The sequence below is a fragment of the Larus michahellis genome, chromosome 1 (assembly GCF_964199755.1).
Source record: "Larus michahellis chromosome 1, bLarMic1.1, whole genome shotgun sequence".
NCBI classification, from domain to species: Eukaryota; Metazoa; Chordata; class Aves; order Charadriiformes; family Laridae; genus Larus; species Larus michahellis.
The window spans coordinates 82867130-82894785 of NC_133896.1; the positions used below are offsets into that span (position 1 = coordinate 82867130).

Genomic DNA, 27656 nt, shown 5'->3' on the forward strand with positions numbered 1-27656 from the left:
TGACTAGTCAACACATCACCTCCATGATTCACGTCACCTCAAGTGTTCTCCTCAGACAATGGATTAACTGTCCAGGAAAGGGTTTCTGTAAGTTCGTGTGAAGCACCTTGCCTGTGCCCATGAAGCATAGGCTTCAGAGGGGAGGCTTTCAAGTACAGTTGTAGGTAGATTATTCCTTGCTAAGTGTAGATGCTTTTGAGAAAACTCGGAAGGTATTTCCCAGTCTCTCCATTATTCTGCACTTTCACTTTCATCCTAGAGGCTGAGCTCTTCCCATGAACAGCAATGTGGTCTCCACTTGCAGTCCACTGAGCATGTGTCATGGGACAGGATCTGGCCACTGTCTCTGGATGATCCCTGAGAAGCCTGGCGGAGACTGAAGACTCCCTTTCTGCAAGAATGGTTATTGCTCTGCTCACCCTGCCAATCCCTCCGCTCATGCTGCTTTACACTTCACCTTCTTATCTGCTTACTTTTTTTTCTGACTTTCACTTACCTTTCCTCATCATTAGTCCATTTCTGCAACATCCTCTTTGCAAGGTGACATATACTGAGCAACAGCATACTTTTCTGGAGAAGGAAAGAAATGCTCCCATTAGCCTGGAGACTACTTCCTGTGCCTTTTGCTGGAGGCAGATATACCCTATGCACACTTAAGCTGTAGATCCTTGTAGATCCAGAACATCTCCTTTGTTCTGGTGCATGCATTTTTATAACTTGCCAATCATAGAATCATAGAATCATAGGGTTGGAATGGACCTCTGGAGATCATCCAGTCCAACCCCCCTGCCAGAGCAGGGTCACCCAGAGCAGGTTGCACAGGAACGTGTCCAGGAGGGTTTTGAATGTCTCCAGAGACAGAGACTCCACCACCTCTCTGGGCAGCCTGTGCCAGTGCTCTGCCACCCTCAAAGTGAAGAAGTTCCTCCTCATGTTTAGGTGGAACTTCCTATGCTCAAGTTTGTGCCCATTACCTCTTGTCCTGCCCCTGGGCACCACTGAAAAGAGCCTGGCCCCATCCTCCTGGCACCCACCCTTTAAGTATTTATAAGTGTTGACAAGGTCCCCCCTCAGCCGTCTTTTTTCCAGACTGAAGAGACCCAAATCCCTCAGCCTTTCTTCATAACAGAGGTGTTCCAGTCCCCTAATCATCCTGGTAGGTCTCTGCTGCACCCTCTCCAGCAGTTCCCTGTCCTTCTTGAACTGGGGAGCCCAGAACTGGACACAGTACTCCAGGTGCGGCCTCACCAAGGCAGAGTAGAGGGGGAGGATGACCTCCCTCGACCTGCTGGCCACACTGTTCTTGATGCACCCCAGGATGCCATTGGCCTTCTTGGCCACAAGGGCACATTGTTGGCTCATGGTCATCCTGTTGTCCACCAGGACTCCCAGTCGTGCCCACTTGGCACTCCGGGCATGAGACCAAGCTCACTAAAGAGAAATGAGTCTCTCCCCTGGCACTAGATCCAGCTCCTGATAGAGCTCAGAGGAGCATTGGTTCCAGGAGGGCTAGTTCTGGATCTCCATTAATGCACGCAGCGTTTCTGCTGTCCCTGTCCCGCCCCGAGGCTTCATACTTGTTAAAATCAAAGACCTACCTGTTTCATAGTAATCATAGATCTGCACAGGAGCTGGCTTGGGATGGGTCACTACAAAGTCCTGCTCAACTGAGAAAGTGATTTCTTTCCTTTTCTTCTGCGAGATCTGGGAATGGAGGGACAGGGATCACATAAGTCTTTTTATTTGTACAACACCGTCTGTAGCAGACCAGGGTGGTGACTGATAGACTGTATATGCCACATCCCACTGATGCCACACATACAGATGTGGGACATCCGTTATCTGAAATATGTTTGGAAAATCCGAAGTGAAATTGAAGTGAAGAGTTGTAGGCTTCCTATCCTGCTTGTACTACCTGATTCTGTGGTTATTACACATCCTATTGCCTGAGAGGGAAAAAAATGTCCCAAAGGACTGAGCTTAATTCTCCAGGTCTTCCAATGGTCTGGATCATAGCCTGGTATTCCAACACCTCCCATTTCAGACATGAACATTATGTGCCACCAAGAAACTGGGAATCAATGTACATCACTGGGATATTGGCTTCTGTTAGTTCTTCAGGGCCCAAATCAAATGTACTTTTACTAATTAAATTCTGATCCACAGATTAGATTACATGTTAAATTTGGGAATGAACTAGCCTAAGAGCAGGAATGGAAATCTTTCCAGAGGACATCAGAGCAGTGTTTCATGTCCTGTTGGAAGGAAGGAGGTTTACGAGAAGCCTACCAAGGCGACATACGCACAAGGGAACCTCTTTTCTCGTGTTTATCTGCTATTGACTGAAAGGATAAAGAATTTTGATTAATTTCTGTGTCCTTTTCTTCATTAACTTATTTCTAGTTGCTAGTAGGGCAGGTGTCGGTGTGAAGCCATTTGGGAGGTTGGGATGTTATACGCAGTTTGAGGAGTAAGCAGCTTAGTGATTACAGGGGAAAACTGATGAGGAAGGGGACATGATAAATGCACTTTATGGAGTGTGTCCATGCTGTAGGTGCATCTATTACACGCTGTTCGCATCTTTTGTGAAAATAAGTAGACAGTGATCAGAACTTACATTTTGCAGATAAAGGAGAACGTGGTTTTTCTTGTTTTCTACTTGCATCACTGTATGACTGTCAATGAGCTTTAAAACAAGGAAATGGAGATAAATATATTTATAAGCCATTAAAAAACAAATCCTACCTCAGACCCTACTACTCCATGGCTGTGGGATTCATTGTGTTCCTAGCCAGGTATCAACGGCTGCCAGCTGATTTTTAGCATCCAAATGTTGCTGAATAGATGGAGAGGACCAGGCAAAACTTGCCACTTGACTTAGTGGTGGGTATGAGCACTTCTCACCTGCAGGAGAGGCACTGCAGTTCATCTGGGGAATGATGCCTGACTCTGGTGTTGTATAGTTCCCATTCTTTCCCTACCTGGGCAGTGCCAGCTCCCAGTTGCAGCTTCCAGTTGGTCAGGCTCTAGCTGGAACCCTTCCTAGTTTTTAATGTAGGAAAGTCTGTGTGCTCACAGCTCCCTGTAGGGCATTCTCTCCGCTCATTAAAGGAAAATGGTGCAGCCATACAAACACCTCGCAGGGTTTGTGGGCGAATGATTCGTAACCAGGCCTGTTTTCATCATGACCAGTCTTCTCTGGGATGACTCATTTAATCTTGCTCCTATAGGTTACCTTATCCAGAGAAGACTTAACAGGAACAAAGCCAGAGAGCATCTTCACATCAATAATGACCATGTTGGAGCTGCTGCGCTTCCCTGTGTAACTGAAACGACAGAAGCCTCTGTCAGTCTGGACCATGCCTGGGGAAGCAAACATCAGCTCTCTGCTCCTGGCCTCATGCAGCATGGGGAGGCTAGAGCGAATCACATGTGCTTGCTGCTGGGCTTAGATGGGCGACACTGGAGAGGCCCCTCGTATGAAGGTGCCATCAGTTACTGTCACAATGTCTTTTGGGATATTGGGTCTTAAAGGCTGATATCATCAAACACATTGATCAGCTTGATTTTTTTTTGTCTTTATAAGCAAAACTGAATACATACAGCATTCTTCTCTGTGTGACTTGTCACCTGTGCCGCTGGTTTGTTGATGGCACATTACCTGCTTATGAGGACAATATCAAATTTTGCTGGTCGATCCAGTGGGCAGGAAGCATGTGATGCCTTTACTGAGAGTGAAAATCCAAAGGCCCCCTCTGGAAGGTGAATGTTGTATCTCAGTGCCGTCTGGAAGAGGAAAAAACCCTTTTGTTCAAGCATGCCAAGGGTTTTTCTTTGCGTTCCAAAAGTGTCAAACTTAGTCAAGTTTCCTGGCAATGTTGTTCTTGGTTTTATGTGGAAGATCCTTGCTTACATCAGTGACAGACACATCAGATTTCTGCTCTTTAACAACGAAAGTGCTCATACCCAGAGTCACCTCCCAGAGAGAAACCAGTTGCTGATCAGAAAGGACTCTTTTTTCTTTCTCGTGCTGTGACTCCACTGGAGTCAGAATGTGGGATGGGGGACAGTGTGTTTAAATAGTTTAGGGACATAAAATAATCAGGAAAAATAAAGAGAAGGTGGATGGAGAATTATCAAAAACATGACTGTATTGTATGCAGAATGTGAGAAACAATGAAGAGGAGAGCAAACACTTACTTGCATAAGCACACATCCACTGCCGTTCACTGTTAGGCTGTATTTCCCGGGGACCTCAGGAAGGGGAGTCTCTTGCAATAGGAGCCTGTTCGCATTGTTGACAATAATTACCTTCTCAAAAGGCTTTTTGGAAGCGATCTTGACTACATTTTGTGTAACAGAATTGTAGGTAGCCTCACCATAAGCAGAGAGGGCTTGAAGAGCAATGACTGTGTCCTGAAGGGAAAGAAAATAATCATAGAATCATAGAATCGTAGAATGGTTTGGGTTGGAAGGGACCTTAAAGATCACCTAGTTCCTCCCACTGGACCAGGTTGCTCAAGGCCCCATCCGGCCTGGTCTTGAACACTTCCAGGGATGGGGCCTGCACAGCTCCTCTGGGAAACCTGTTCCGGTGCCTCACCACCCTCATAGTGAAAAATTTCTTCCTGATATCTAATCTTAACCTACCCTCTTCCAGTTTGAAGCCATTACCCCTTGTTCTATCACTACACGGCCTTGTAAAAAGTCCCTCTCCAGCTTTCTTGTACGCCCCCTTCAGATACTGGACAATAAAAGACAATTACCTACACAACGTGCCTGGTGGAGAAGTCAAAGACATGGTTCCAGTACAAAGCACAGTCACTTCATTGAGGCTAAAGAAACCCTGAATTTGTGTATAATTCTAGGGTCCCCATACATAAGGAGCCATTTCATTCTAGCATGCATGTTTTAGGGTGGAAGAAATCTCTCTACTCATGTGAAAGTCTCAGAACATAAAATCTGATCACTAGAGAACACTTCTAGAGTTTTTAATAGCAGTGAGGCATGTGTTTTCTAGGGAACTACGGAGCATTCTTGGTCATATAACAGCTGGGACTTGGTATTTTCTAGGCTCATCCCTGACACAAAATATCTGTATTTGTGGCTAGCCAAATTACTCTTGTATGGCTTTAACCTTTCCATAGTTAATAAGAAGAGGAAAAAAAACACCTAATTTGGTGTCTCTATGAGAAAGGCTTGGCATCTGTGTGTTTGAGACAGTAGGTACAAAAGAGAAATAAGACTAGGTAGTCTTATTTCTGGCACCCTGAACCAGTGCCCCAGTTCCTAGGACTGGCTGGGGAGTAGGAGGGAGTTTCGGCACCTGGGTGGAAGAGAAGCCTCCATAGGGATTCTGCTGCCTGATGATCCACTGCACAATCCCTGAGGCCTTTGTGAGATCCTCTTGGCTCCGGTTGGGTTTGTAGAGCATTGCCAACAGCACGTAACTGGTGATCTCAACTTCAGCTGATGGGGCATGGTCAAGGAAAGAGGGGGATTTTTCTGATGGAGACCTCTCCTCCTGCTCCCAGTGCTGTGAACCATCTGAATAAACAAAGAGAAGGTGAGGAGCAACCAGAACGGTTTGCAGGTGTCACTGCTCTATGCTACCTCAGAGATGTACTGCGTCCTGGCCTCTTTCTCCTAAGTACTCTCTACAGAGCAACAGATGTGCTGTAAATTAACTCCATAGATTACTTGTGGAAGTTGGTTTATGTGGTTATACTCTCAATATTGTCAAGGTTAGACCACATACCATCAGTAAGATCCGTTCCCTCTTCCCACCTCCCAAATTCCCAAAATGTCTGAAACTTACCAGCTTCCTTTGCTGATTTCTGTAACTCTCTAAGGAATGATTCACATTTTTCTGCCTTGCCGGCTAAGCAGAAAGCATAGGCCATGAGTGCCTGCGTGTAAATATCACTGATACTCTTCTCAGATGCAGTCTCCAGGCAAAAAAAGGCATTTCGGACTACAGGGTACTTAGGAAAAAAGGAAAAAAAAGTAACATAAGGATCTAATTCAGGACAGTAGTCTTTACCTGGCCAAACATTCATTTTCTTTAAACCTATTCTTCATCCTGTCACTATTACAGCAATGAGAATGGGACTTCAGTTTGTATAGTGACTTCAGGAGACAGAATACAGAATTCTTTAAAGAGGAATTTCAGACTGAAAAGTCATAAAAATCAAGTAGCTTTTCAGTGTGTTCTCGAAGATGTTGGTGTATAAACAGAAGACTGTTCTGTTTCTTTCACAGCTAATTCTTTCTGCTTACCTCCATGATAACAATTCACTCTGCACTTCTAGTCAGGAGTGTGTTTTCTTGAACATATCCAACCTAGTAGTCCCTGTCCTTGGTGACTATGGTATGTTCTTAATTTAATTCTGTGGATTTATAATAGGTTTTTACCCAGTAAAATCTGTTCACAGTTTGACTCTGTGTCCTTGCTAATGCATTATCTAATCAGGAAGCGCCTCGAAAAGGATAAGACAAATTGGAGGCCGAGAAAGTCATATATTGAAGTCTGACATCTCTGCTGTAGTCTCCTTGGTACTAGCTACTTTTAGAAAAAGACAGATTGGCTTTTCACTCTGATGGAGCTTTGTTTTCCCAAGATAGCTTTTCGTTCCATTTGTAGACTTTATGGATTTACCTGCAATAACTTATGTTCTTGACTGAGCCATGTTTGAAGCTAAGCCATAGTGTGTGGACTACTACTTGTCACGTTTCTTTATTGAAAACTAAAAGGTGTCACTTAATGTCTTGGGTCTCTCAAATAGAAGATCTAATCCCACTGAGGTCTGTACTGTTTCTACTTGAACACTGGTGGCTGAGGAGGTATAAAGATGGGGAACTGGTGTCACAGCAACTAATGTAGATACAGAGTAGGGTCATGTTCCCTGGGACTTCTCTCTTCCTCTCTCTCTCTTTACTACCTGGACAATTTGTAGCAGATTATTGGAGCCAAGTCAACAACTGGGGACCAATTCCAGCTGAATACCAGCAGCTGAAGGTCTCCTTACCGAGCCAGAGTGCCCAGCTTCTAGCACAGCAATGGTGATGTAGGCAGAAAGCGACAGCTCGTCATTTACTCCTCCCTGAAAAGGACACAGAGAGAGGAATTTTCAGTCAATGGCAGGAGTTAAAAGCCTTTAAATATGAATTGCCATGTCCCCGCTGGGAGAGTGTGGCCAGCTCTGGAGGCAGTCTGCAAGGAAGGAGAGAATACACATGGCAGGGATGGCTCTTAAATCAAGAGAGACCCGCTGCTATCACCTCAAAAAATACCACTCCTTCAAGCTTACAGTTCAATCTCAGTAACCCTATCTCAGTTGCTCATAAGATGTAAAATACAGTGTGGGGAAGCTGACTGAGATGAAAATAGTCATTGTAAAGTGTGGAGAGTTAGCCCTTGGCAGACATCAGGCATTTGGAGTAAAGTATAGTTTCTGACAGTAATGGGATAGCATGTTCTTGAAGATAAGAGTGTAAATTTGACCAAGAAGAAATTCTCTACTACCTTCAAGGCGTTGTTGAAGAGTGTCCCAACACTTCGGAAGCAGCCATCTGGCTTCTGTTTGCTTGCCAGCCACATCAAGGTTTGAGCCTGGACATTGTCATCAATATAGATGAAGTGACTAGCTTGTGCAAATGATTTGTACACAAAGGCAGTGAGCCTGCAGGGGAAAGAAGAAGCTGTAAGATGAGCATTGGAAACAGGAACAGAAAAAAGTCAACCCTTCCATTCACAGTAGGCATAAGCACGGAAAATTACAGACAGCATTTTGGAGGCTTGCTTTGTCTTTGTGTGCTCCTCCAAGAGAGGGTAGTTAAAGGAACAGTAGCTAGATGGGACACACTCTGGGGCGGCTCCTGGCTACAGAGCACTGCAGTGCATTGTGTTTCATGGGAGACAGCAGGAGTTCGAATCAAAAAGGCAGCTGGGTCTTTGGGGATCACCTCCTCTCTTCGCACCCCATCTGGCAGGGGGTGGAAAGCCATTTTTCTTAGTACTTAGAGAGTCCCAGTCCTAGCCAGCTCTGTACATTTTGTTTAGCTAGTAAAGATGCCTTTTACCTGCATCATGTGAATTCAATGCAAATCCATTTCTGAGCCATTTCTGCTCTCAGTCACTCACCAGGTGTTCCCTTCTTTGTCTCTGGTGCCAAAGATGCTGTAGGACCCATCTGGATGTTTGTATGACAGCTGCTTCTGGTAGCCTGCAAAAACATGGAAGAGAAAGCGTTTCCTAGTTTAAAAACAAAACCCTGCTCTGTTTGCTATCTGAAACCACAGTGGAAAAGCATGGAAAGGCAATACACCAAGCAGTGGGGCATCTCTGAGGGAATTTAGGTGGAAGCATGAAACCTGTTGTCCTGCAGCAACACTGAGTCATAGAATAGGCAGAGCTGTATCAGCTCTCTGCTAACAGGATTAGGATACATGCTGTGCCTGAGTGGGAAAGGAGAAAGGGACTGAAAGACAGAACCTCAAAGGGAACACGGCGATCGAGTCTCAGCAAAATCGGATAAGGAAAGAATGAAGACAAAGCAAACGTCTTGATCAGGGCAGTCCCTCGGGTCACTGAGCTGGGCTGCAGCAGCCCACTGCCAGGACAGCCACGCTGCTGCTTCTTACTGGGCATCAGTGGGAATTTCAGCATACAGCGTAAGGGAAGCACAAAGCTCTCACCGCTCACTAAGTATCCAATGGCCTTGGATTTGACCTCCTCGCTCAGCTGCCCTGTCTTGTTCAGATAGTCCAGGACATAGATGTTGGGTGCAAACAGGACCATGTTCTGCTCCCCACAGCCGAATGGCATCTGGAGCAGCTGGTGCAGGTTCTGCATGGCAGCGCCCATGATGTCGCCTGGGGAACAGGAGATGCCAGGGAGGATTAGCACAACTGATGGCCACTGAAATAAACAGTGTTTTTTACCTACCATTCTGTAGGCTGGGTCAGCAAAAGCCTAGCTGGGACTGCAAGCCTATTTGGTACCGCAAAGATTTCCAGTAAGCATGAAGCTCTCAGTGCTGAATAATTTGTTCTGTTCTGCTTTGCAGTCAACAAAGAAATCCCTTCCCTGACTCCCCTTACTCAGTCTAAATTGTCCACACCACAAACTCTACCTACTTTAGTGCCCCTTCAAGCACATAATTCTTATTAGAAATTAAAAGAAGAACTTCCAGGAAACTTCGGTTTCCAGAGAAGGGAAGGGGACCAGCCCAGAGATGCTACAATGAATCATGTATTGCAGAATTAACAACTAATGCTGAAAAGGCACATTGGTTATGCAGATGTATCATAGACCACCTCTAAATTGCTATTTTTAGGGAATATAGAATAGACCCATCAAGGACATTACAAAGCAAAGATTTTATGACTAGTAGTCATGTAACCAAGCCCAGGTTATTTCCAGGGAAAGACTGAAAAGATCCCACTAGCATCTCGGATTTGCAGATGGGCGAGTGGCAAAAGGTCTAACTGGCATGAGTCTGGCTGAGATCATAACTCAGAACTGTGCTACTTCAGAGCAAAACATTCAATTGCAATAAGTTTAAACAGAAAAGGGAAGAAGGATGTAACCAATATTTAAACTTAATTTCTCTGATGCAGCTAAGAGCTTTGCTGAACAGGATGAGAATCAATCTCTTTTCTCACAAGTTTCCCACACAAAGAGTGGAAACTGACGTTTAGAATCCTGAAAAAGCTTTAATTTTATGTTTTTACTTTTTCCTTCTTTTTATGTTTTATAATTACATATTTACCAACAACAGAAAAGGAAGCTCTGGCTGATCCTTCCACCACATTCGTAGGTAGATCTAGAGCAACATCTTGAAAAACCACATCGTCTGTGGAGAAAAATATTAAGTGCGTTGTGGTCATTTGCGTAGGAACATCGGTAGTAGCAGCGAAATTGCACAGTGCAAAACTGCACACGAGAGACAGTAATAGACAGAAGCTCACAGCTGTCTCCAAGAACATCAAGAGAGAAGAGGGCACAGCAAAACCAAAACTGTGAAAAACAGACCCAGTGGTGCAGTGACTGTCATTGCTCAACAGAAATCAGCTGAACAGGGTATGGCTGGTGCTACCGGGCTGCTGTGTCTGTGAATCCTGGGGATTTCTTCAGTGAGACACTGGGAAGGGCTGGTTGGTGAGGGTCAGGGCTGCTTTTGTGCCTCTTTTAAAAAGAGCCTCCAGGAAGCTTTGGAAGCTGTTTGCAGTCAGCACCGAGATGGTGTAGAAGGGAACGTTACATGCCCTCTCCCATTCCCACTAAAAGTGGAAAGCTGCAAGCTACAGTTACCCTTGGAATAGAGGACAGCAGTCAAACATAAGCGCATGAAACGCAGAACAGATTTAGCACAAAACGGTCATCTCCCTTTGACAGCTTCATAGCAGCCTTCCTTCAGCATCTGAGCACTCCTGACTGCAGCACAAACACTGCCTAAGGGATGTGCACCAGGTCACACTGGAAGTTCATAGCAGAGAATTGAGCTGTAAGCACTCACACTAGCTGCCATTTAGGCAACTCGGGGGAAAAGGGAAGGAACGGCATCGACGAGCAGCACAGGGAAGAGTGCGAACTCCAACCATCCTTTCAGTTCCTTTCAGAACAGCAACATATAAGACCCTTACCTTTTGTACAGATTAGGGAATTTTGGGTCTTTTCCCTTCTGATGCCTTCAGGCTGCATGGTGATGGGAAGAAGAGACACATGCAGCGGATGAGACAACGCACGCAAAAAAAATGCAGTAACAGAAGAGCCACCCGCTGCCCTATCCTCCTGCATCATAAGACAGCTGGACTGAAGCAACAGTTTGCAGGTTCATACTTGATGTGGCTGCTACTAAAAGGGAGTTCACATCAGATGGAGTCCCTCCTTTCCAGTTTCTGCTCTGCATGAGGGAGACGTGCACTTACCAACACCCACTGATCCTCATGGAAGAGGACATCAGATGGGAGTGGACTTGGTTTTAGATTGAACAGCCAGACCCTGTCCCAGCCAGACGAAGGTGGAGTCAAACCAGGAGTTCTTTAGGGAACCTGAAAAACTTTTACTTGCTTTTGGTACTTTTGCTGCATTGTTTTTTTTCCTCATGGAAGGGAGTACAGGGCAAACAGTAAGAGCTGTCAGCAGTACCTCAACCAACAGTGTTCTGATCTGGGTGTCCCTGTAGTCAATACTGATGTTCCTAGGTGCTTTGCCTCCGCAAGCTCCATCATCCTTGGTCTCTGCGGTAATGCTGAATACTACATTACCTTAAATAGTAGCAGAAAAAGAGAAAAAAAAAGGCCTATTTCACACAGAATGATGGCTAAAGTAAGAAATTTAATCTGATAATAAATATCTACAGATATTCATTATGAATGGTCATTATATGTCTCACTCTAGGTAAGACAGTTCTGTTCCCACGTCTCGCTTTATGTGAGACATATGGGAAGAGAACTGACCTCTGAAAATGGGAATGATAGACCCACTGCAGTTGTGGAGGAACTCTTTAGCCCAGACACCTGGAAAGACCAGTGGTAGACCAAGTTCTCCAGGTTGGAAGAGGACAAGGTTTTTCAGGTGGGGTATAAACTGATTAGTATCAATCTCAGGACAGAAAACCAGGTAGATTCAAAGGCACTTACCGATTTTTTGGGGGAAAATATTCCAGACATAGGTCTTTCTTTGTTTGGCACATACACATCCATCATCTTCTGGGGAGATCAGTTTGGCCTGATAATCAAGGGAATCTGACAGCGAAATGTTAATCTGAGAACAGAAAGAGGAGTGCAGTGGGATGAAGATTTTGTACCATAGGCAAATGGTTCTTTGTTATTAGAGGAGGGTGCAATAGTCTCAGTTTATGTCTGTGTTAGCAGCATAAAGGAGATTTAAGGCCTGGGATGATGGTGTTAGACAAATCATCCATCAGATGTAAAGATGTAAAGAAAAAAAATCCACTAAAGCCATTGATGGCTTGCATGACTGTGGATGGTGAATGATACTCTGAAAAGCAGTTGTTGTCTTCCTCTATGGATCTCTAGAGATGGTTGGTTAAACACCCATCCTAGTCACAGTTCATACAGATCTCCCTCTGCTTAAAAGGACAAATCCAGTCAGGATAATCTGTCATTGGATAGAATGAGCAGCACATCAAGCAAGTGCAGGGACAGATCCAGTCATCTACATCAATAATTTTGCTGCTTTTTTTTTTTCAGACTACAAAGGCTGCAGCTTCTTTGGAGATGCAGTAAGGTCTCAGACTGTGTACACACCTTAATGCAGTGGTCAAGGTAGTTGAAGACATTGGCTCTAAGCAGGAAATCTTCTCCTCGGATGATAGAGTATGGCAAGGTCAAGTCCACAAAGAAAGGCTGGAAGACTGCCAGGGTAGCAGGCACAGACATACCAAATCCAACCAACTCTTCCACACAGAAGGCACTGGCCTTCCATTCGGTGATGGTGTCAGGGACGGTGTATGAGATGCTGGCTTTTCCAGTAGAGCTGATGGGAATGGATAAAGGATAAGTTTAGAAAGGGTAAGTTTCATATACGTTGCTTCTCAGTAGAGGCAACAGGTTTTGAAAATCGGCACTACCCTTATTCTGTCTGCAGAAATCCCACATCCAAGTTCACCCCGAACTTATCACCCCAATTTTCTGAGAAAAGCTCATTTGAAAATTCTTCTGACCATCATTTCCCTGAATTTGGAAAGAAAACTCAGAATTCTTGTTTTGCAGACCCGTATTTTAAATAGAGGTGTCCATCTTAGAAAGGGAATATGACCCTTGGTGCACACAATGTGGGAATAGATGTCATTGGGGACAGTGTAATTTTATCATGGAAAAGAGGAGGGCAGGTAGTCAGGTGATAATTGAAAAAGCTTGGTCTTCCAGGCCAAAAGGTAAGAAGAGGTGACAAGGAATTGACACCTTGCAGGACATCAGGGGACATATTTAAAAACTCTTAAAAGCAAGGCAAAGAGAGGGAAGAAGCAGTACTCACTTAATTAGGACTATATCCCAAATCCAAGTTTCAGGGAAGAATTCCCGAATAGTCTCAAGGATGAGTCTCTTCCCACGTTCCTCTCTGGCAACTTCAGCTGGTAAGAGATAATCGGAATTTAGTCAAACCTGGTTCATATAATGAAGACTCTCAGAAAGGTTAGATTTTAATACGTATGGTCCAGTGTGAAGGACGATTAGTGTTTACCCATTTCTTTCTAACTGAAATTACCATCAACGCCACACAAATATTTGTCACTAATATAGTCACCAGTTAGATATAACCTGGTATCACAGAGAAAGAAAATATTACTTGAAGTGCTTTGGACTCCAGATATGACCATGAGACCTAGGGCTCGAACTCAGGTCACTTGGCTTTTAGATCTCTTTGCTGTCCACACTTTTGCACTGTCTTTTCAAACAAGCTCTGTTCAGAAGAGAATCAGTGTCAACAGGGTTCGTTTTGTGTGATGCTCTACCGAGTGGCAACACTTCCTAGCATGAAACTGGACATGAATCAGAAGCATAGACCTGAAAGGCTTTTTTGGGCATTGGCCATTGTACTAAGCCACCTCATTCTGTGCCAGACCAATATTCCATATCAATACCAATGTGATTCCTGAGTACTGTCTATGCCCATGTCACATAAATACCACTTCATTTAAGGAGAAAAATAAAATCTCTTTCCTGTCCCCTATATTACCTGATGATTTAACATGGTGTGTAGAAGCCATGAATCCTGCATTCAAGAAATATTGTGTAGGTCTTGCAGTCTCACTAGAACACACAACTGGTTGCCGAACCTTTGAGTTGGTAAAAAATTTCATGCCCATGTCCTGTAAAAAACACATTTTGGTGTTAGCCATAACCATATTACAGCTGAGGGTTTTTCCATTCCTCCCTCTTTCCCATTACTGCCTTTACACCACAGGGATGCCCAGAGACATTTATGCAGAGACTTGTAGGAGCTTTGTGCATGCTGGGAAATCACAGCCAGCATGAGAATCAATTGGGAATAGATGTCCATGAGGAGAGTTTGTCGTGTATGAGTTTTACTAACAGTGTCCTTTGCAGAAATATCTAAAGCTACATAAATGGAAACTCACTTCAATAGATTTAAGTAATGTACAGGACATTTACCCTGAGGAACTGATATACATCTGGGCCTAATCCAGACATTACAGGTGTGTAATACAAGCCTTTGTGAAAGATGTTGTCAGATGAGACACAGGGGTCTTGGGGGTCATCTTCTAGATTGAGCCCATTGAAGATGTAGCCTTGAAAATCTTGCAGGGGATGCAGGCTGTATATCTGTGAGGGGGAAGGAAACACAGAACCTCTGTGTGTGGAAAGATCAATGCTGATTACACCGTCATGTGCTGCAAATTGCCAGAGCTGAGATGTCGGCCTGTTTGAAATAATGCTCTGTTTACTGGGTTAAAAACCAGGCTGGACCTAGAGGGTGGTCATCAGTGGTACAAAGACTAGTTGGAGGTCAGTAACTAGTGGTGTATCCCAGGGGTCCAATGCTGGGTCCCGTCCTCTTCAATATCTTCATTAACGATCTGGATGATGGGGCAACTTTGCTGATGACACAAAACTGGGAGGACTGACTGATACGCCAGAGGGTCGTGCTGCGAGAGACCAGTCACTGGTTAAACCAAATCCCACACGAAAGAGGACTTCCAACTGCCAAGAAACAAAAGCTGTGTGTTGCCTATTATAGATGCTTATAACTGGCACATGCAAAAAGCAGTAGAAGTCTAACACAGTCAAGTGGAGAGTCGTTGTAATGGAAGAGAGGAAGCAGTGGAAGGCATTTGTCTGGGCAGCTCACCGTTTCAGCAGACAGCTCTGTCTCGGACTTCAAGAGTAGCACGCTCTGATCCACTGCCCTCACAGCACAGAAGGAGTTGGCAGCAGCTTCAATGACTAAACTGACATTGGAAGCTGAGCGCATCTGCTTTTCGGAGAACTGCAACTGGACCTGAAATTTATCAAACAGATGTTAGTATGGCTAATCCCTGCTGCTCGGGGCTGCTCTGGATGTGTGTGTGAATTCAGGAGGAGAGTAGAAGCCCCATTACAGGGGCTTAGGCAATAAGCACATTTAGACTCCAGTGACGGCTTAAATGAAGCATACCTCAAGTGATTTAAAATAAAGTGTGATTCTGTTGCGGCTGTTACCGAATCAAATCTTATTACGGCACAGACTACATGTAATAAGCATTACAGTAAACAAATAATATTTTTACTAGGTCCATGGTCCACCTTAGCAAATATTTAAACCAGATTCTGTTTTTAACATATTCAGAGCAAAAATCTATCTCACATTTCTGTTAGAAACAAGGGAAAAAATAGGAGGGGAGGACCACCTCAGGTAACGGGAAGCATTTTGTTTAATACCTCACTTGCTTTATTTTGTTCTAATGTTTCATGGGTTTTTTTAGCTTTTAGGAGCTGAATATTAGAAAAATCTTAATGGTGAAATCTGATTTCCAAATTACAACTGAATATATACCAGTGGAAAAAACATGAGAAAGGAAACTCAAACCCCAGATTGCTATTTTTGCTTTCTTTTCTATATGTATTTAGTTCTGGTAAACCCAAATTGCATTTTTTAACAAAAACTGTGAAAAATTAGATTAAGTAGGGAAGTGTGATAAGGCTAAAGTGTGTTCACTATGCCAAAGAACAGACACCCTAAAGTAAATAGGACACTAGTATAGTTCAAGAGAGGCAGGAACTGTCTGGGAGTAGTGTGAGTTTCCTGAAAAGTCATTTTTAATGTTAAAAGAAGATCTGTCTTTTGACAGTAAGGACAGGAAATGGTGGTAGAGGAGAGGTGTAAGGCCAAAGATTAAAAAGGAGAATGAAGAGACTAATCTTGAGAGAAGTGGATGGCCAACAAGAAATAAAACTGGAAATCTGTTGCGAATGTGAGTGCACAAAGAATTTGTATTTATCTGACAGCAGGTAAGACTTGCTGTACCTCAGTGCCTCTCACCTTGTTTTTGAAACACTTCTCAACTGGAAACCGGACACTGTCTGCCACCAGCTCCTTGGCAGGATGTAAGGTATATACCAGCAACCGAAGGGCAGGAGCCATTTTCTCATTGACCACAAGTGGGATGGTGAAAGTGCTGTTTTGGTCTGTTAGAAGAGAGAAAGGGATCAATAAGGAGAGAAGCGCAAAGATCTGCTGCAATAGTAGCCATTCTCAGCAGCATAGAGCTGTACCAGTCAGTGGAGAGATATGTACTTAGACCATAAAGTGAAAAATCCTGGATTTGCCAGGAGGTGACATGCCTGGGTTTAGATCCAAATGCTCTCAGATTTATTGTGGGTTTGAACATGTGGCCAGATTCAGATAGCCCCCCTAAGCCAGACACTCTGCATTCCCTATATTATCCTTTGGGAAGATCTTTACAGGACACTACTTCTTGACTCAGATCAAATGAACTAGTTGCTGAACTAAATCTGATTTTATAGTGATCTTAGTGGTAGTGCTAGTATCATGCACACATGCGTGGATGGAGAGAGGGATACAGCCCTCCCAATAGCTGCTGTGTGTATCCAGGAAGTCTTGCCTTAGTCCTCAGTTCAACCATCCCTCTTTTTCTTTTTTTTTTTTAAATGCAGAAACATGGATTGGCAACTTAACTTACCAGCTTGGATATTGACTTTAATTTCCCCTGTAAGGACAATCTTGCCTTTTGCCATGCCCTGTGCAGAGAAAAGAAATACATTTATGGGTTGGCAGAGGTTGGAGGGAGAAAACGGCAATCAAGTTCAACGTACATCGACAGGACGATCAAGGCACGTACATTGAGATGGCTTCAAATGGTTAAATATCAGCCTTAGGGCACGATGGATGCTGCCACTGCTGCTGCTACTGCTGGGGCCCTTGTCACTGGTCAGGAAGCATAAGGAAATGGAAAGGAAGGGGGAGGCAGAGAATAACTTAAAGAGTGTCTTGGACGGAAGGTACAAGAACCCCGGCCTGAGACATTATAAAGGTGTTTCCTTACTATGAAATAGAGTTACAAGGCCAGAAATGGGGGTCATTTTTCCTGAGTGGGTAGTTTTGCCAAACCACCTCAGTGCTGTTTCTGTCCTTGGGTTGTTTGCCATTGTGCTGGCTGGTAATCCAAAACCAGGAAGAGCACGCACGGCTGTCATTGCTGTGGATGAACTGCCAGATAGCTGCCCGATCAAGCCCTTTCAGCAAACCATGCAAAAACCCCACACTTACCACATAGTAGAAGTTCATGGTGTTGATGCTCTCGTACCCTTCTGTGTTCAAGATATAGTGCACAGTGATCATCCTCTTCCGCCCACAGCTCAGATCTTTCCACAAAGGCTCAATTCTCACAAAACTGCTAGTCCAAGAGTAGAAGCGCTGGATGGAGAGAGATGCATCAGGGTAGGAAGGCTCTATCCAGCCTTCAGAGTGGCAGTGGTCACTGGTTTTATAAGTTGCCTGGTCAGGAGAGGGAGTGGGGAAGAAAGGGAAAACAAATATATGTCACTAAGGAAATCATTATCACATACTGACATCAGAATGATTAGTTCACATCATGTATATATTTAAGAATTGCATCTAAAGCCGTGCTGGTAGGGAAAAAGCAGCACATTGGTCTTGCAGCCTTGCAGCAAGACATTGCATTGCAACAACGCAGGCGTTTTCCTCACTTTTTTATAGTAATTTTTGAGAGTTCTAGAACATCAAATAAGCCAGAGAAAGCACATTTTTACTAACAGAATTCAAACCTCATCCCGTCTTGTTTGGGTTCGGTTTGAGACAGTTTCTGTCTCTATTCAGCCTTGTTTTGTACTCACTCTCAGACTGATCTCAGGATCAAACATTTCAGATGTATCAATGCTAAACTCTGCAATGCCATTATCATCAGTTGTAAAGTTGTCTGTGTTCTTGTTGTTGACAAAGAGCTGAATAACCTCACTGGAAATAGGAGAGTTGTCTTTGTCTACCAGCTTGATCTGTAGAAGAGAATGTGAGACACGTTCAGCCTGTTATCTTTCCGTATGTAGATATTAAAGTTTCACATTTTCCACATAGCAGAACTGCTTTTTCTTCTCCCTTCAAAGCAATACACTTTCCCTTTTCACTTTCTGGCAGCTATCTCAACTATCTTATGAGTTTGGAGCAGTAGCTTCCTCAGCATCTGCTACATCATTGATAATGTCCTTTTGTGGAGCAAGAATTTATGTCTCGTCCCTTTCCTGGTTAGTCCCTTCTGACTACGCATTTACAGTTTAAAGATATACTTCCTTTTCTCCATTTTTTCCTTTCTTAGTCTTAAGAGTCTGTTGCTGATACTTTCAGTGTCTGAAGGCCTTTTCTCCAGATCTTTGTTTCGAACACTTTTCTGATTCTGTCCCCACTGTCTCTGCTGTTTATGTGTTAAACAAACAAACAAACAATAACAGATACCATTAGGTAATTTCTAGGTTGCTAAGCTATCATTTTGAGGTTTTTTGATTTTTTTTTCAGAAAAAGATGACAAAACCAATATATATTAAATACAAGCTTAAGAGATTGACTATCCTCATTGTCCAGAAACAGCACGGAGACAAATGACCTCTGAAACAAAAATAATAATAGACAACTAAAAGCATTCGGGTGGATGTTAACTTCAGTGGGACTGAATGTGACAGAAGTGAAGGCATACAACATATGGCCAGATGGAAACAGATGTTTCACAGTGCAGGGAATGACCATGAATGGCATGTGATGGCAGCAGGACAGGGGCAGGGATCCGCTGCATTTTGAGAAAATATGAGTATCAAGGGCTTCCAGACAATAGTTCCCCTGATACGACCCACAAGGGGTTTCTTTTGCGCGAAAGAGATGGTCTGGAGCCATTGTCAGCAGCTTTGTCTCTGAGATGTGACATCCCAGCCTCCTACCATGTGTCTTTCAGCATGTTTAACCTCTAGTGTGTGTGGGAGTGCGTGCATTTGAGGAACTTACTGTGGCACAGCACCACAGGGAGCCTGTTGAATCCCAGCCTCCAGTAAGGGGTGGTAAGGTGTACAGCAATCCGAAGAATGGAGCGGGAGTGAGGACCAAGTGAGAAATTTAAATAGATATCTTCCAGAGGGGAAAAAAAAATCCTTGAAATACAATCTCTTCTCTTCTTTCAATGCTACTGGTAAGATGTCCCCTTATTCTTTCCTCCTTGAAAAAAGCTGAACCGAAGGAAAGAGTTTTATCCCTACCCTTTAAACCACTGGCAGAGTTATGTGGGATTTCTCATGAAACATAAAGTAATGAAAAAGCTTTTTGAGACGGAACCTGTTGTTATTTCCTTGATTTTTTTCTTAAATTCCTTTCATTCTCTCTTCCCTCATCCCCCAGTGTTTTTATTCATCTCTGGCTGGCACATGATGGTCAGTTCTGAAGGGAGAGGCAATGATTTATATCAAGCTTAAAATGCAAGGAAGAAAAATGCTAGTTAATGGATTGGTTTTTATTCAAAGCATTTCTGGCAGAATCAAACTCAGAATAAATTAACACTCCTCGGTATTCAGAACTACCAACAGGGCACTGTATGTAAAGAAAGAAGCTTAGGGTGAGCACCCTTTGCCCCAGACAGTCCCCCAAATGTTCCCATCACTGCTGCCATGTGATTGCCTGTCAGTCATCTTCAATACAAGCTCTCTAAGTCCTTGTTTACCTGTCCAAAGTAAGGAATTCCTCTTCTGTAGTGGCGATCCATGTTCTCAAACTGTATACTGCTCATCACCCGTGTTATGGAAATAGACTGAGTAGCTGTAAGTTGCAGGCCTGTAAGACATGTCCAGAGTCAAGAGAAAATATACTTTGTCTTGCATATACCTTCATCAGAGTTAGCATTTGCCTGGAGACGGTCACTGTGCTTATAAAAATGGATCTTCTTCCTCAGGAAGACATCCTTGTACTCAGCAGGCAAAGGCTGAATATTTCCTCCTCTCCTTTTTGACCACACCATTGTTACTGTTTCTGACCATCTGGAAGGGATTACCTGTTCCTTTCTCTGTGACAATGGCTTTCACGTCAAGATTCCTCATGTAACCAATGCGATTTAGCTCAAAGATATTGGAGCTGAAAACCTGGGAGAGGCAGCCGTCTGTATCCAGCTGGAAAGGGAAGAAAACAAATCCTTTCAAAGGATGCTGGCAAGACACAGGACCCTTCTTTAGTGAGTCCTTTCCCGCTAATTTTTAATACAGGATTTATACAGTACTGATGGAGATATCACTATCTACACATTTCAGATGGGAAACTGAGTCATGAAGAAGGAACATGTCAATCCTTCTTCAGGCCTGTGGGAAACCAAGAAGAGACATGAGGTGCCCTGAGTTCCTAGCTAGTGACCTAAGCAAATAGATTAGTGCAATGAAGCAAAGAGTCAAAGAGAAAAAGAAAAGTGTGATGAGCAAAGGGAGAGAAGCAAGAACACAGGAGAGAGGGCAAGCACAAAGATGAATAATGATTATGTATCATACATCTTTGGTAAATGATTGACAAACTGGGCTTTTCTTGCACCTCCGATATGAATCAAAATCCCTGCACACGCTGAGCTGGACTTTCCCTTCTACAGGCTGGCCATAGGTGTACCTAGGGGAAGAGGAAATAGGTCCATGAGCTGATGCTTGAAAAATTGACTTAAGCTATCATATGCAGGAATAGACCCAGGACAAGCAGTGAGCTGGGAAGCCAGAGAATGGAATAGTTTCACAGGCTTTTTCCTAACTCTCCTGCTTTTCCAAAAAGATAACACAACTCAGAAGTTGAAACATTAATGAGTTATATTTCGCCCCTAAACCCATGAACCAAACCCACACATTATATGTAAGAACACCTCTATAAGCGTGATTGACAGACATGGCTACCCACCAAACTATGACTCTCATCTCTACCCTTCAGCTTAGACTGGAGTTCTAGACTCACTGAAATCAAAGCAAAACTACTCATATCTGCAAGAAGATTAGGATTTCAACTCTGCATTCTAAATTACAAGATCTTGGTGTTAGAGTAAGCAAGGTCCTTCTGAAGGACTAAGCTTGGAGGGGATATTAAAGACAGCTGGAATCCCAAGACCCCTGCTAGAATTTAACGGTGTATGAAGCTCTCTCTCTAAAGTGGGTTGTTGGGAGTGGACACATCCTACTTTAGCAGGGGACCTCCCAAAAGATTTATTCAACCCACCAAACACCAGTCTGAAGAGAATACTCATACAATAAAATGAGATGAGCACACAAGTAAATGAAAGCTCTAACCACCTAGTCAAGCCTGACCAACCTCTTCTGAGGCCCTATTTATTTCAGTCTCTATTTATTCTAGTCTCTTTCCCCAGTCCTTGGAAAGTTCTTGCTCTTCAGCATATTTCCTAACCACTCTGCACCTGGTACTTACACTCCACAGACTTTCACTGTAAACTCTGAATCCAGGACTGTAAGGCTTTCTGGTGCAGTGACTGTGACATCAAATTTTGGCAACACTAGGACAAAGAATGAAAAGAAAAAAGATCAACACTGGCACATTGTAAACTTGCAGGCCTTCCTGAGTTGAAAGAGAAAATGAGGATGTATCATCAGTGTTAGTCACAGATGGAACGGGAACACAGAACGGGGATCCCAAAATGGTCAAGAAGTGGCCTGACCTGCAAAGGCTCACTGAAGTATATCTACAAAGCTTTGAAGAGAAGTCAGGACTTCTGTGGTGAATCTGTGATGTCTAGATGCCTTGCAGAGCTCTGGCCAAGAAAGTTTGTGGATGTGGCTGGGAGAAGGTTAGTCTGTCACAGTGAAATTTACAATCAATTTATTGATTTGTTACGCAAATTATTTTCTCTCTGAATCTGTGCAAAATGGTTAATTTATCTTCTTTGGCGTTTAACTGTTCTTTTTTTTTTTTTTCCCCACTACAGTTCTTAATGACAAATAATTGAAGTTGCATTTGCCAGGAAGCTGTTTGAGGTTTCAGCAAGGCAAAAGGATTGACTGACAGAGGCTCACCTCTAATAACATTTTCAACTCTGAATAAAAATGACGGGTGGCATTTACCATATTCCTCCACAAGGAATGAGTGATTTGTTTTATCTCCTGACTTCTTTGCTACAATAATTTTGTAGTTCCCCAGGATAGGCTCTTCAGTTAGTGGGAATTCAATCTGGATAATGTTAATCTCTGACGTCACATTTTGCCACTGAAAGATCCTGTTGCCTCGTGGATCCTGAAGAAAAAAAAAGAATACGGACTCACAGTTTGTTTGCCTTGGAAATCTTTTGCTACTAGCTCACAAAACCAGATATAAAGAAGAAAATAGGGCAAGTTGCTTCAGCTCATTGGGGAAGTTGCTTAATGCATGTGCGTTGAGATAAATTATGCCTTTGTACTCTGATTATTAATGTTGCTACATTCTCATCTGTTGATCTCGTCCTCTGCCAGCCTAGGTATTAGTCTCAATCACCAGGGGAGGCTGCACAATACTGCTTTTCCCTGCTCTTTAGTATATATTGCTCTAATTTTATGTCAAGAGGGGAGAGAAAGAAAACTTTCTTTGTGCTTCCCCTTCAGCAGAGTTGATCCCATACAAATATTGGCCTTTAGCAACCCCAGCTTTTTTTCAGCTGCTGGAAGAAGGAAGGAAGCATTTCTTCTACATTCACTAACATGTCATTTGCCTCTTAGTATATGTTATGCTAGTTAGACAAAAGGAAAATCATTCACACCATTTCCTTGAACTCTTTAAAGCACTGACTGCAGAAAAAAACACGCGTAGAACCCAAAATATTTATGTTTTACTGCAAACAACATAAAGTCACCTGACTTCATAGTGTAACGCGAAAACTTGCAAGAATGTTATCTAGACATGGACTGCGATTGCTATTTTAAAAATCACTACAAAATGCCATGGAAGTGCTAACATAGCTAGTAATTGTATCCACAGCCTATATTTATTCATAGTTTTCAGCAGGACTTAAGTTATGAAAAGACATATCCCAAAATAAATGGAGCAAACTGGAGGAGGTGGAAGGGAGACAAAGGCAGGCATAAGAGCAGTGCAGCTTTTGACTGCTGAAATGAATACAAGTATGCTTTCCGTGTTAGTAAGGTTCAAACAGCATCCTGGGATTTTATGAAGTTTCTGTTAATTTCTGGCAGTGTGCTCAGGAGCAAGATTTGGCTGTGTGTAGACACATGCAAACTGAAGCAAGCACATGTGCCCTAGATTTTATTTTTAGATGCGTAATACAGTACAAAGAGAAAAAAAAAAACCTTACCTGAATTGCAATCGAGGGGTACTGAAAGAGGAAAAAACAGTGGAAGAAGAGATTAGGGGGCTGAACAAACATGAATTAATTTTCCCCAGGACTGTGAGAAATGTATAACCAATAATCAGTATAATGCCAATAATCAGTATAATGCCAATAATCAGAGATCCTCATCTCTTACTTTAATAAGTTTAATAGTGGTTTTACTTCAATAAGAAGATTACATAAAAGGAAGAGATTGAAAGGACAACGTTGGGGCAGTTTCTTATCATACCAGATTTAGGGCAATCCCAGAGCATCTGAGTAAGTAGAGTATAGAGGTGCATGTAAACTGTGATTTGGACTTCTTTGATCTTATGTCCTCACTCTGCTTATTAGCACCAGCTTTTTTTGTAATGCTGTGCTGTTTTCTGCATTACAACCGCATGAGAGGAGGTCAGTAAAGACCCTCCCATCTCTTGGCTTCTGTACTATGAGAATGAAGACAGCGTGCTGGCAATGAAAAGGGTGCCTCTGATGAGATAAACAATTGTGGTAACAGCTTTCATTTTCATTTCCCCATTTCTAAAATGGGCAAAGTACCAGGTGGATGACTTACCAATTTTTGCAAGCAGCAATTGCTGAACAGTAACAGCAGGAGACTGAACCGTGGGCTTTCTGGTCAGAGCTAAAATAATGTCTGCAGCAACAAAGTGGAGGGCTTTTTGAGCCTCTTTCCCAGCAATAGCAGGAGGTGGTGTGTCAGGAATCCAGCCTGCTACATGCTTGCACTCTTTCCTGTGGCTCTAACGTAAAGGTGAATTATAGCGTGTGCTTAGGAAATCACGTTAATTCTTTGGCATTTAGTCTCTGCAGTATCTCATTTTACCCACAGCAACTGTCTATTTAAAATTTGAGAAGAGGTTGTCTCCCAGCAATCTGAAATACAGGGGAATGTTACTGGCCACTCACCATCTCCTGAACAGGTTTAAAATTGAAATCCAGGGCAACAACACGAAACATCACTGGAAAGACAAGAAATAAGGTGTTACCATTAACTGTAGTTTATTTGGCTCAGCATGATGTTCTGCATCCATTAGTACTCACCGTTTCACTGGATCTTCTAACAGTCCCACTCGCATAGGATGCAGGTGATAAAATGCATCTGAAGGCTAAAGAAACTTACACAGACTTTGCCAAGGGGACTTTTCCCCGGCGTCGAGTTCTCACACTCTTTCATGAAAGTTTGCTTAACCTCAGAGAAAGGGGATGACCAAATGAATAAGAACTGCTGTGCAGGTCAAGCAGTCTCAAGTGACAGCCATAACTCTTTCAGTGGCCGTCTGCATGATGTAGGCAAATTTGTTGTTCTTCATTTCATGATCTGTAAAGCAGGGTTTGTTGCTTTCAACATAGGAAAGTTACAAATATCACTGGAAGTGCCAGTTTTTCCTAATGCAGTGTAATTCCTCTTAGTTCAGTTTGTTCTCATCTTGTAGAGGTTTTTGCCGTACTTTTTTTTATAAGAGAAAAACTGATATGAAAGCAATAAATTACTGCACAAGGAAAACCGTAAAATCATGTTTCAAAAGTGTCCTTACAAAGCATTACCTTTTCATAATTTAATTTAGTCTACTGCTTCCCCACTTCAAGACCAAGCCATTTGACAAATAATCAAGCTGAGTTTGGTGGGCACCTTGATGGCACCAAATTCTGGTTGTTAAGCTTCCCTTCACACTATTTATGTATGTAGATAGAACTCATCCCTAATTAAAGTATAGCTGATACATTCTAACAGCTGTATTATTTGGCTGACATCTGGAAAGAAGCATTCTCGTAGTGTTTCCTGCAGTGGAAAGAAGCATTCTTGTAGTGTTTACTGCAGTGGTGTAGCTGTGTGCTGGAAGCCTTAAAGCCTAGAAGCGGATGAAGGAATGGATCTAGAGAAATGGTTCTTTGCATACATGGAGCTCTGTTCGATGGCCAGATGAGAAGTATGGACAGGGGAATAGCATAAGTGCAGGGCAAAAAACAACATGAAAATATTAAGTCCCAAGCCATCAGAGTCCAGAAAGTAAATAGCATGATTTTGTCTTTAAAAAATTATAATTAATTTTAGAATAATGGATTTCACTCTTGGTCTTTAAACTGTCTTTGGTGCTGACCAGCATCGCAGACAGAAGACTGGCACCATTGCTTTATGTCAGGCAATTAAGTAGTGATCTAATCACCTCTTTCCACTATCTTGACCTGTCACCAGCAATGAAACAGCATCAGCAAAAGGCCCTCTCTTCTGTCAGCTGGGAGGAAGGGACAAAGAAAATAATAGAAACTATGGGATGACAATCTCCTGCCATCCTGAAGATGACTCTCTGAGCTCCACTGCAAATACTTGTAATGGTTTAAACAGAAACTCTGAAGAAACTGGCTAGACTGTAGCTTGGTCTGAAAAATACCCGGCAGGGAAATTCTATCTGAAGAAATTGCTTCCTAAGGGACACGTTATAAACTAAATAGATATTCACCACTCTGTCCTGGTTTGTAGATGGGTTTGTCTGTCTGCACAAAGACAATGCTTTCCGTGTTCCAGATCATCACTGACCGCCGCTCTTCTAGGCTAACTGTGGTGCCCTTGGCAGAGAAGGAAATGAAAGCCAATGGTGAAGAATTGACAGAAGGAATCTGTGAGGAAAGAGGAAAAAAAGGGGAGGTTGCTAGTCTTGAAGTCATTTGCTCCAGAACGCGTTGAACCTGTGGCCTGTGCTCATACAGAGAGACACCCGTCTCATTTCCACCACCTTCATCACCTTCCATCACCTTTCTTGGACCTTTCTTAATTCTTATATCTATTAAAAATGCCTCCTTGTCTGGTGCTATATATCTCTTCTCTGCTTCCTTTTTCCTTCAACAAGTCTTATTTATTCCATTACTTGTTCCTCTCCTGTGGTCTCTGCTCTAATTTTCATGTCCCTCCTTACTTTTCTTTTCCATTGGGACATAAATTAAAATTAATTTACCGTGAAGTTGAAGCACTGTAGGCCATTGCTTGCTGTCATGGTTTTCTCAAAAATAGTGGTGTTAACAGCACCATATTCTAGGATGACTCTGACGGATATTGTCTCCTTGAGGTTAAGGAACTGCAGGCAAACCTGACCTGGAGAGTCAGACTGAAGGACAGCAGGCACCATCAGGACATACTGCCTGTGAGATACAAACATCAAAGTGATCACATCACAGAGAAAGGAGAAACAACCTCAACAGGATGAAACAAATACAAAGCATTGTTATTATTCAACACCCGCTGATTAGTTTAGATTAACTATAGGACACTGCCAGTGCCTCTCACTCCTGCCCTGCAGCTCCCGACTAGCCCAGCCCTGGATTCCCCACACAGCTCTGCTAGTGTCCCTAACTCTTGCCTTTTTGTCCATTATCTGAGTCCTGGACCCACATGCTTTTAGCAAAGCACACTGCTATTACTACTACTATTGTCTTTTCTGGACATATACGTCAACTTCTATGGAAGTTCTGCAATAGGCAGAAGGTCTGCTTCATATTAAATGAGAACCATTCACTTGTCATCCACGTTCCAATTTAACTTAGCTCTCCAGATATAAAAGGTGACTTATGGCAGTATTTAATATTTAAAGTCAATTTAGTGGCACTAATTAGTGCTGTCTTTAAAGCCTTATCTTGAACACTATTAGCGATAACATGGTAGTTCTTACGGCTCAGGCTCCTTGGCAGCTGTTACATGCAGGAGAAGAATAGCCAAAAGAAACTTCAGCCACATTTTTCTCACTGAGAGACAGAAGAAAGAGGTAAGCTCTCTTCCCAAGAAACAGTTCATTGCCCACTAGTTTAACAGCTCTGCAACATTCCTCACCAAGCGCTACAGAGGAAAGGAGTTGGCCCTTCAACTCCTCCCTGTCTCCTTCCTTAGATGTTAGTGCCTTTATAATTGCAGCAAGGGGTGGAGATCCCAGTCTATCCCACTGCTTGCAAGAACCTCCCTTAACCCTACTGGAACCTAAGCCAACCCACTGTCTTCAGACTGTAACACTTTACTGCAGTTCTCTGAATGTCTGCACAAAATATCTTTAATGGTCTTGTTTTCAAGGTGAGGGGCTTTGCTTTTTACACTGAGGTTTGAAACAGCACAGGAAAGCACAAAATGACCTAAACCAGAATAAGCCTGTCAAACCAGATTAACATTTGAGGGTTTTCCCCATCGTTGTTGGAGTTTACCATGTGGATTGACAGTTTGGGTGAAGTAGACTAACTTTCTATATACTTTGACACCTGATTCTGGTTAAAATAATGTATTGCCCTCTCTTTTCTCTTGCTCCATAGATATTTTGAATATTGGCAAAATGGAATAATAGAGAA

The 27656-nt window shown here is 43.0% G+C and overlaps 1 protein-coding gene and 1 long non-coding RNA gene across 3 annotated transcripts in view; one reads left to right on the forward strand and one right to left on the reverse strand.

Annotated features, from left to right (window-relative positions):
- The window catches only part of LOC141743892 (uncharacterized), a 37253-nt gene extending 13318 nt beyond the window's left edge, over window positions 1-23935 (forward strand). For both annotated transcript variants that reach the window (XR_012587250.1, XR_012587248.1), the window contains exon 5: window positions 21569-23935. This is a non-coding gene — a long non-coding RNA (uncharacterized LOC141743892). The remainder of the gene's footprint in view (window positions 1-21568) is intronic.
- Window positions 509-27117, reverse strand: LOC141743885 (ovostatin-like). Its single transcript, XM_074588930.1, has 35 exons — window positions 26996-27117; window positions 26285-26468; window positions 25793-25949; window positions 24240-24292; window positions 23298-23318; window positions 22078-22246; window positions 21428-21512; window positions 20518-20629; window positions 20034-20148; window positions 19707-19816; window positions 17848-18006; window positions 17261-17488; window positions 16674-16731; window positions 16013-16158; window positions 14843-14992; window positions 14146-14316; window positions 13709-13841; window positions 13007-13103; window positions 12277-12505; window positions 11647-11770; window positions 11153-11271; window positions 10648-10699; window positions 9774-9857; window positions 8698-8874; window positions 8144-8225; window positions 7526-7682; window positions 7029-7103; window positions 5819-5984; window positions 5327-5547; window positions 4201-4416; window positions 3662-3786; window positions 3236-3326; window positions 2618-2686; window positions 1599-1704; window positions 509-570 (listed from the first exon to the last, which is right to left on the reverse strand). The coding sequence occupies exons 1-35, from the start codon at window positions 27115-27117 to the stop codon at window positions 509-511; spliced, it is 4425 nt and encodes a 1474-aa protein (XP_074445031.1).
- Between the last annotated feature and the right edge of the window lie 539 nt (window positions 27118-27656).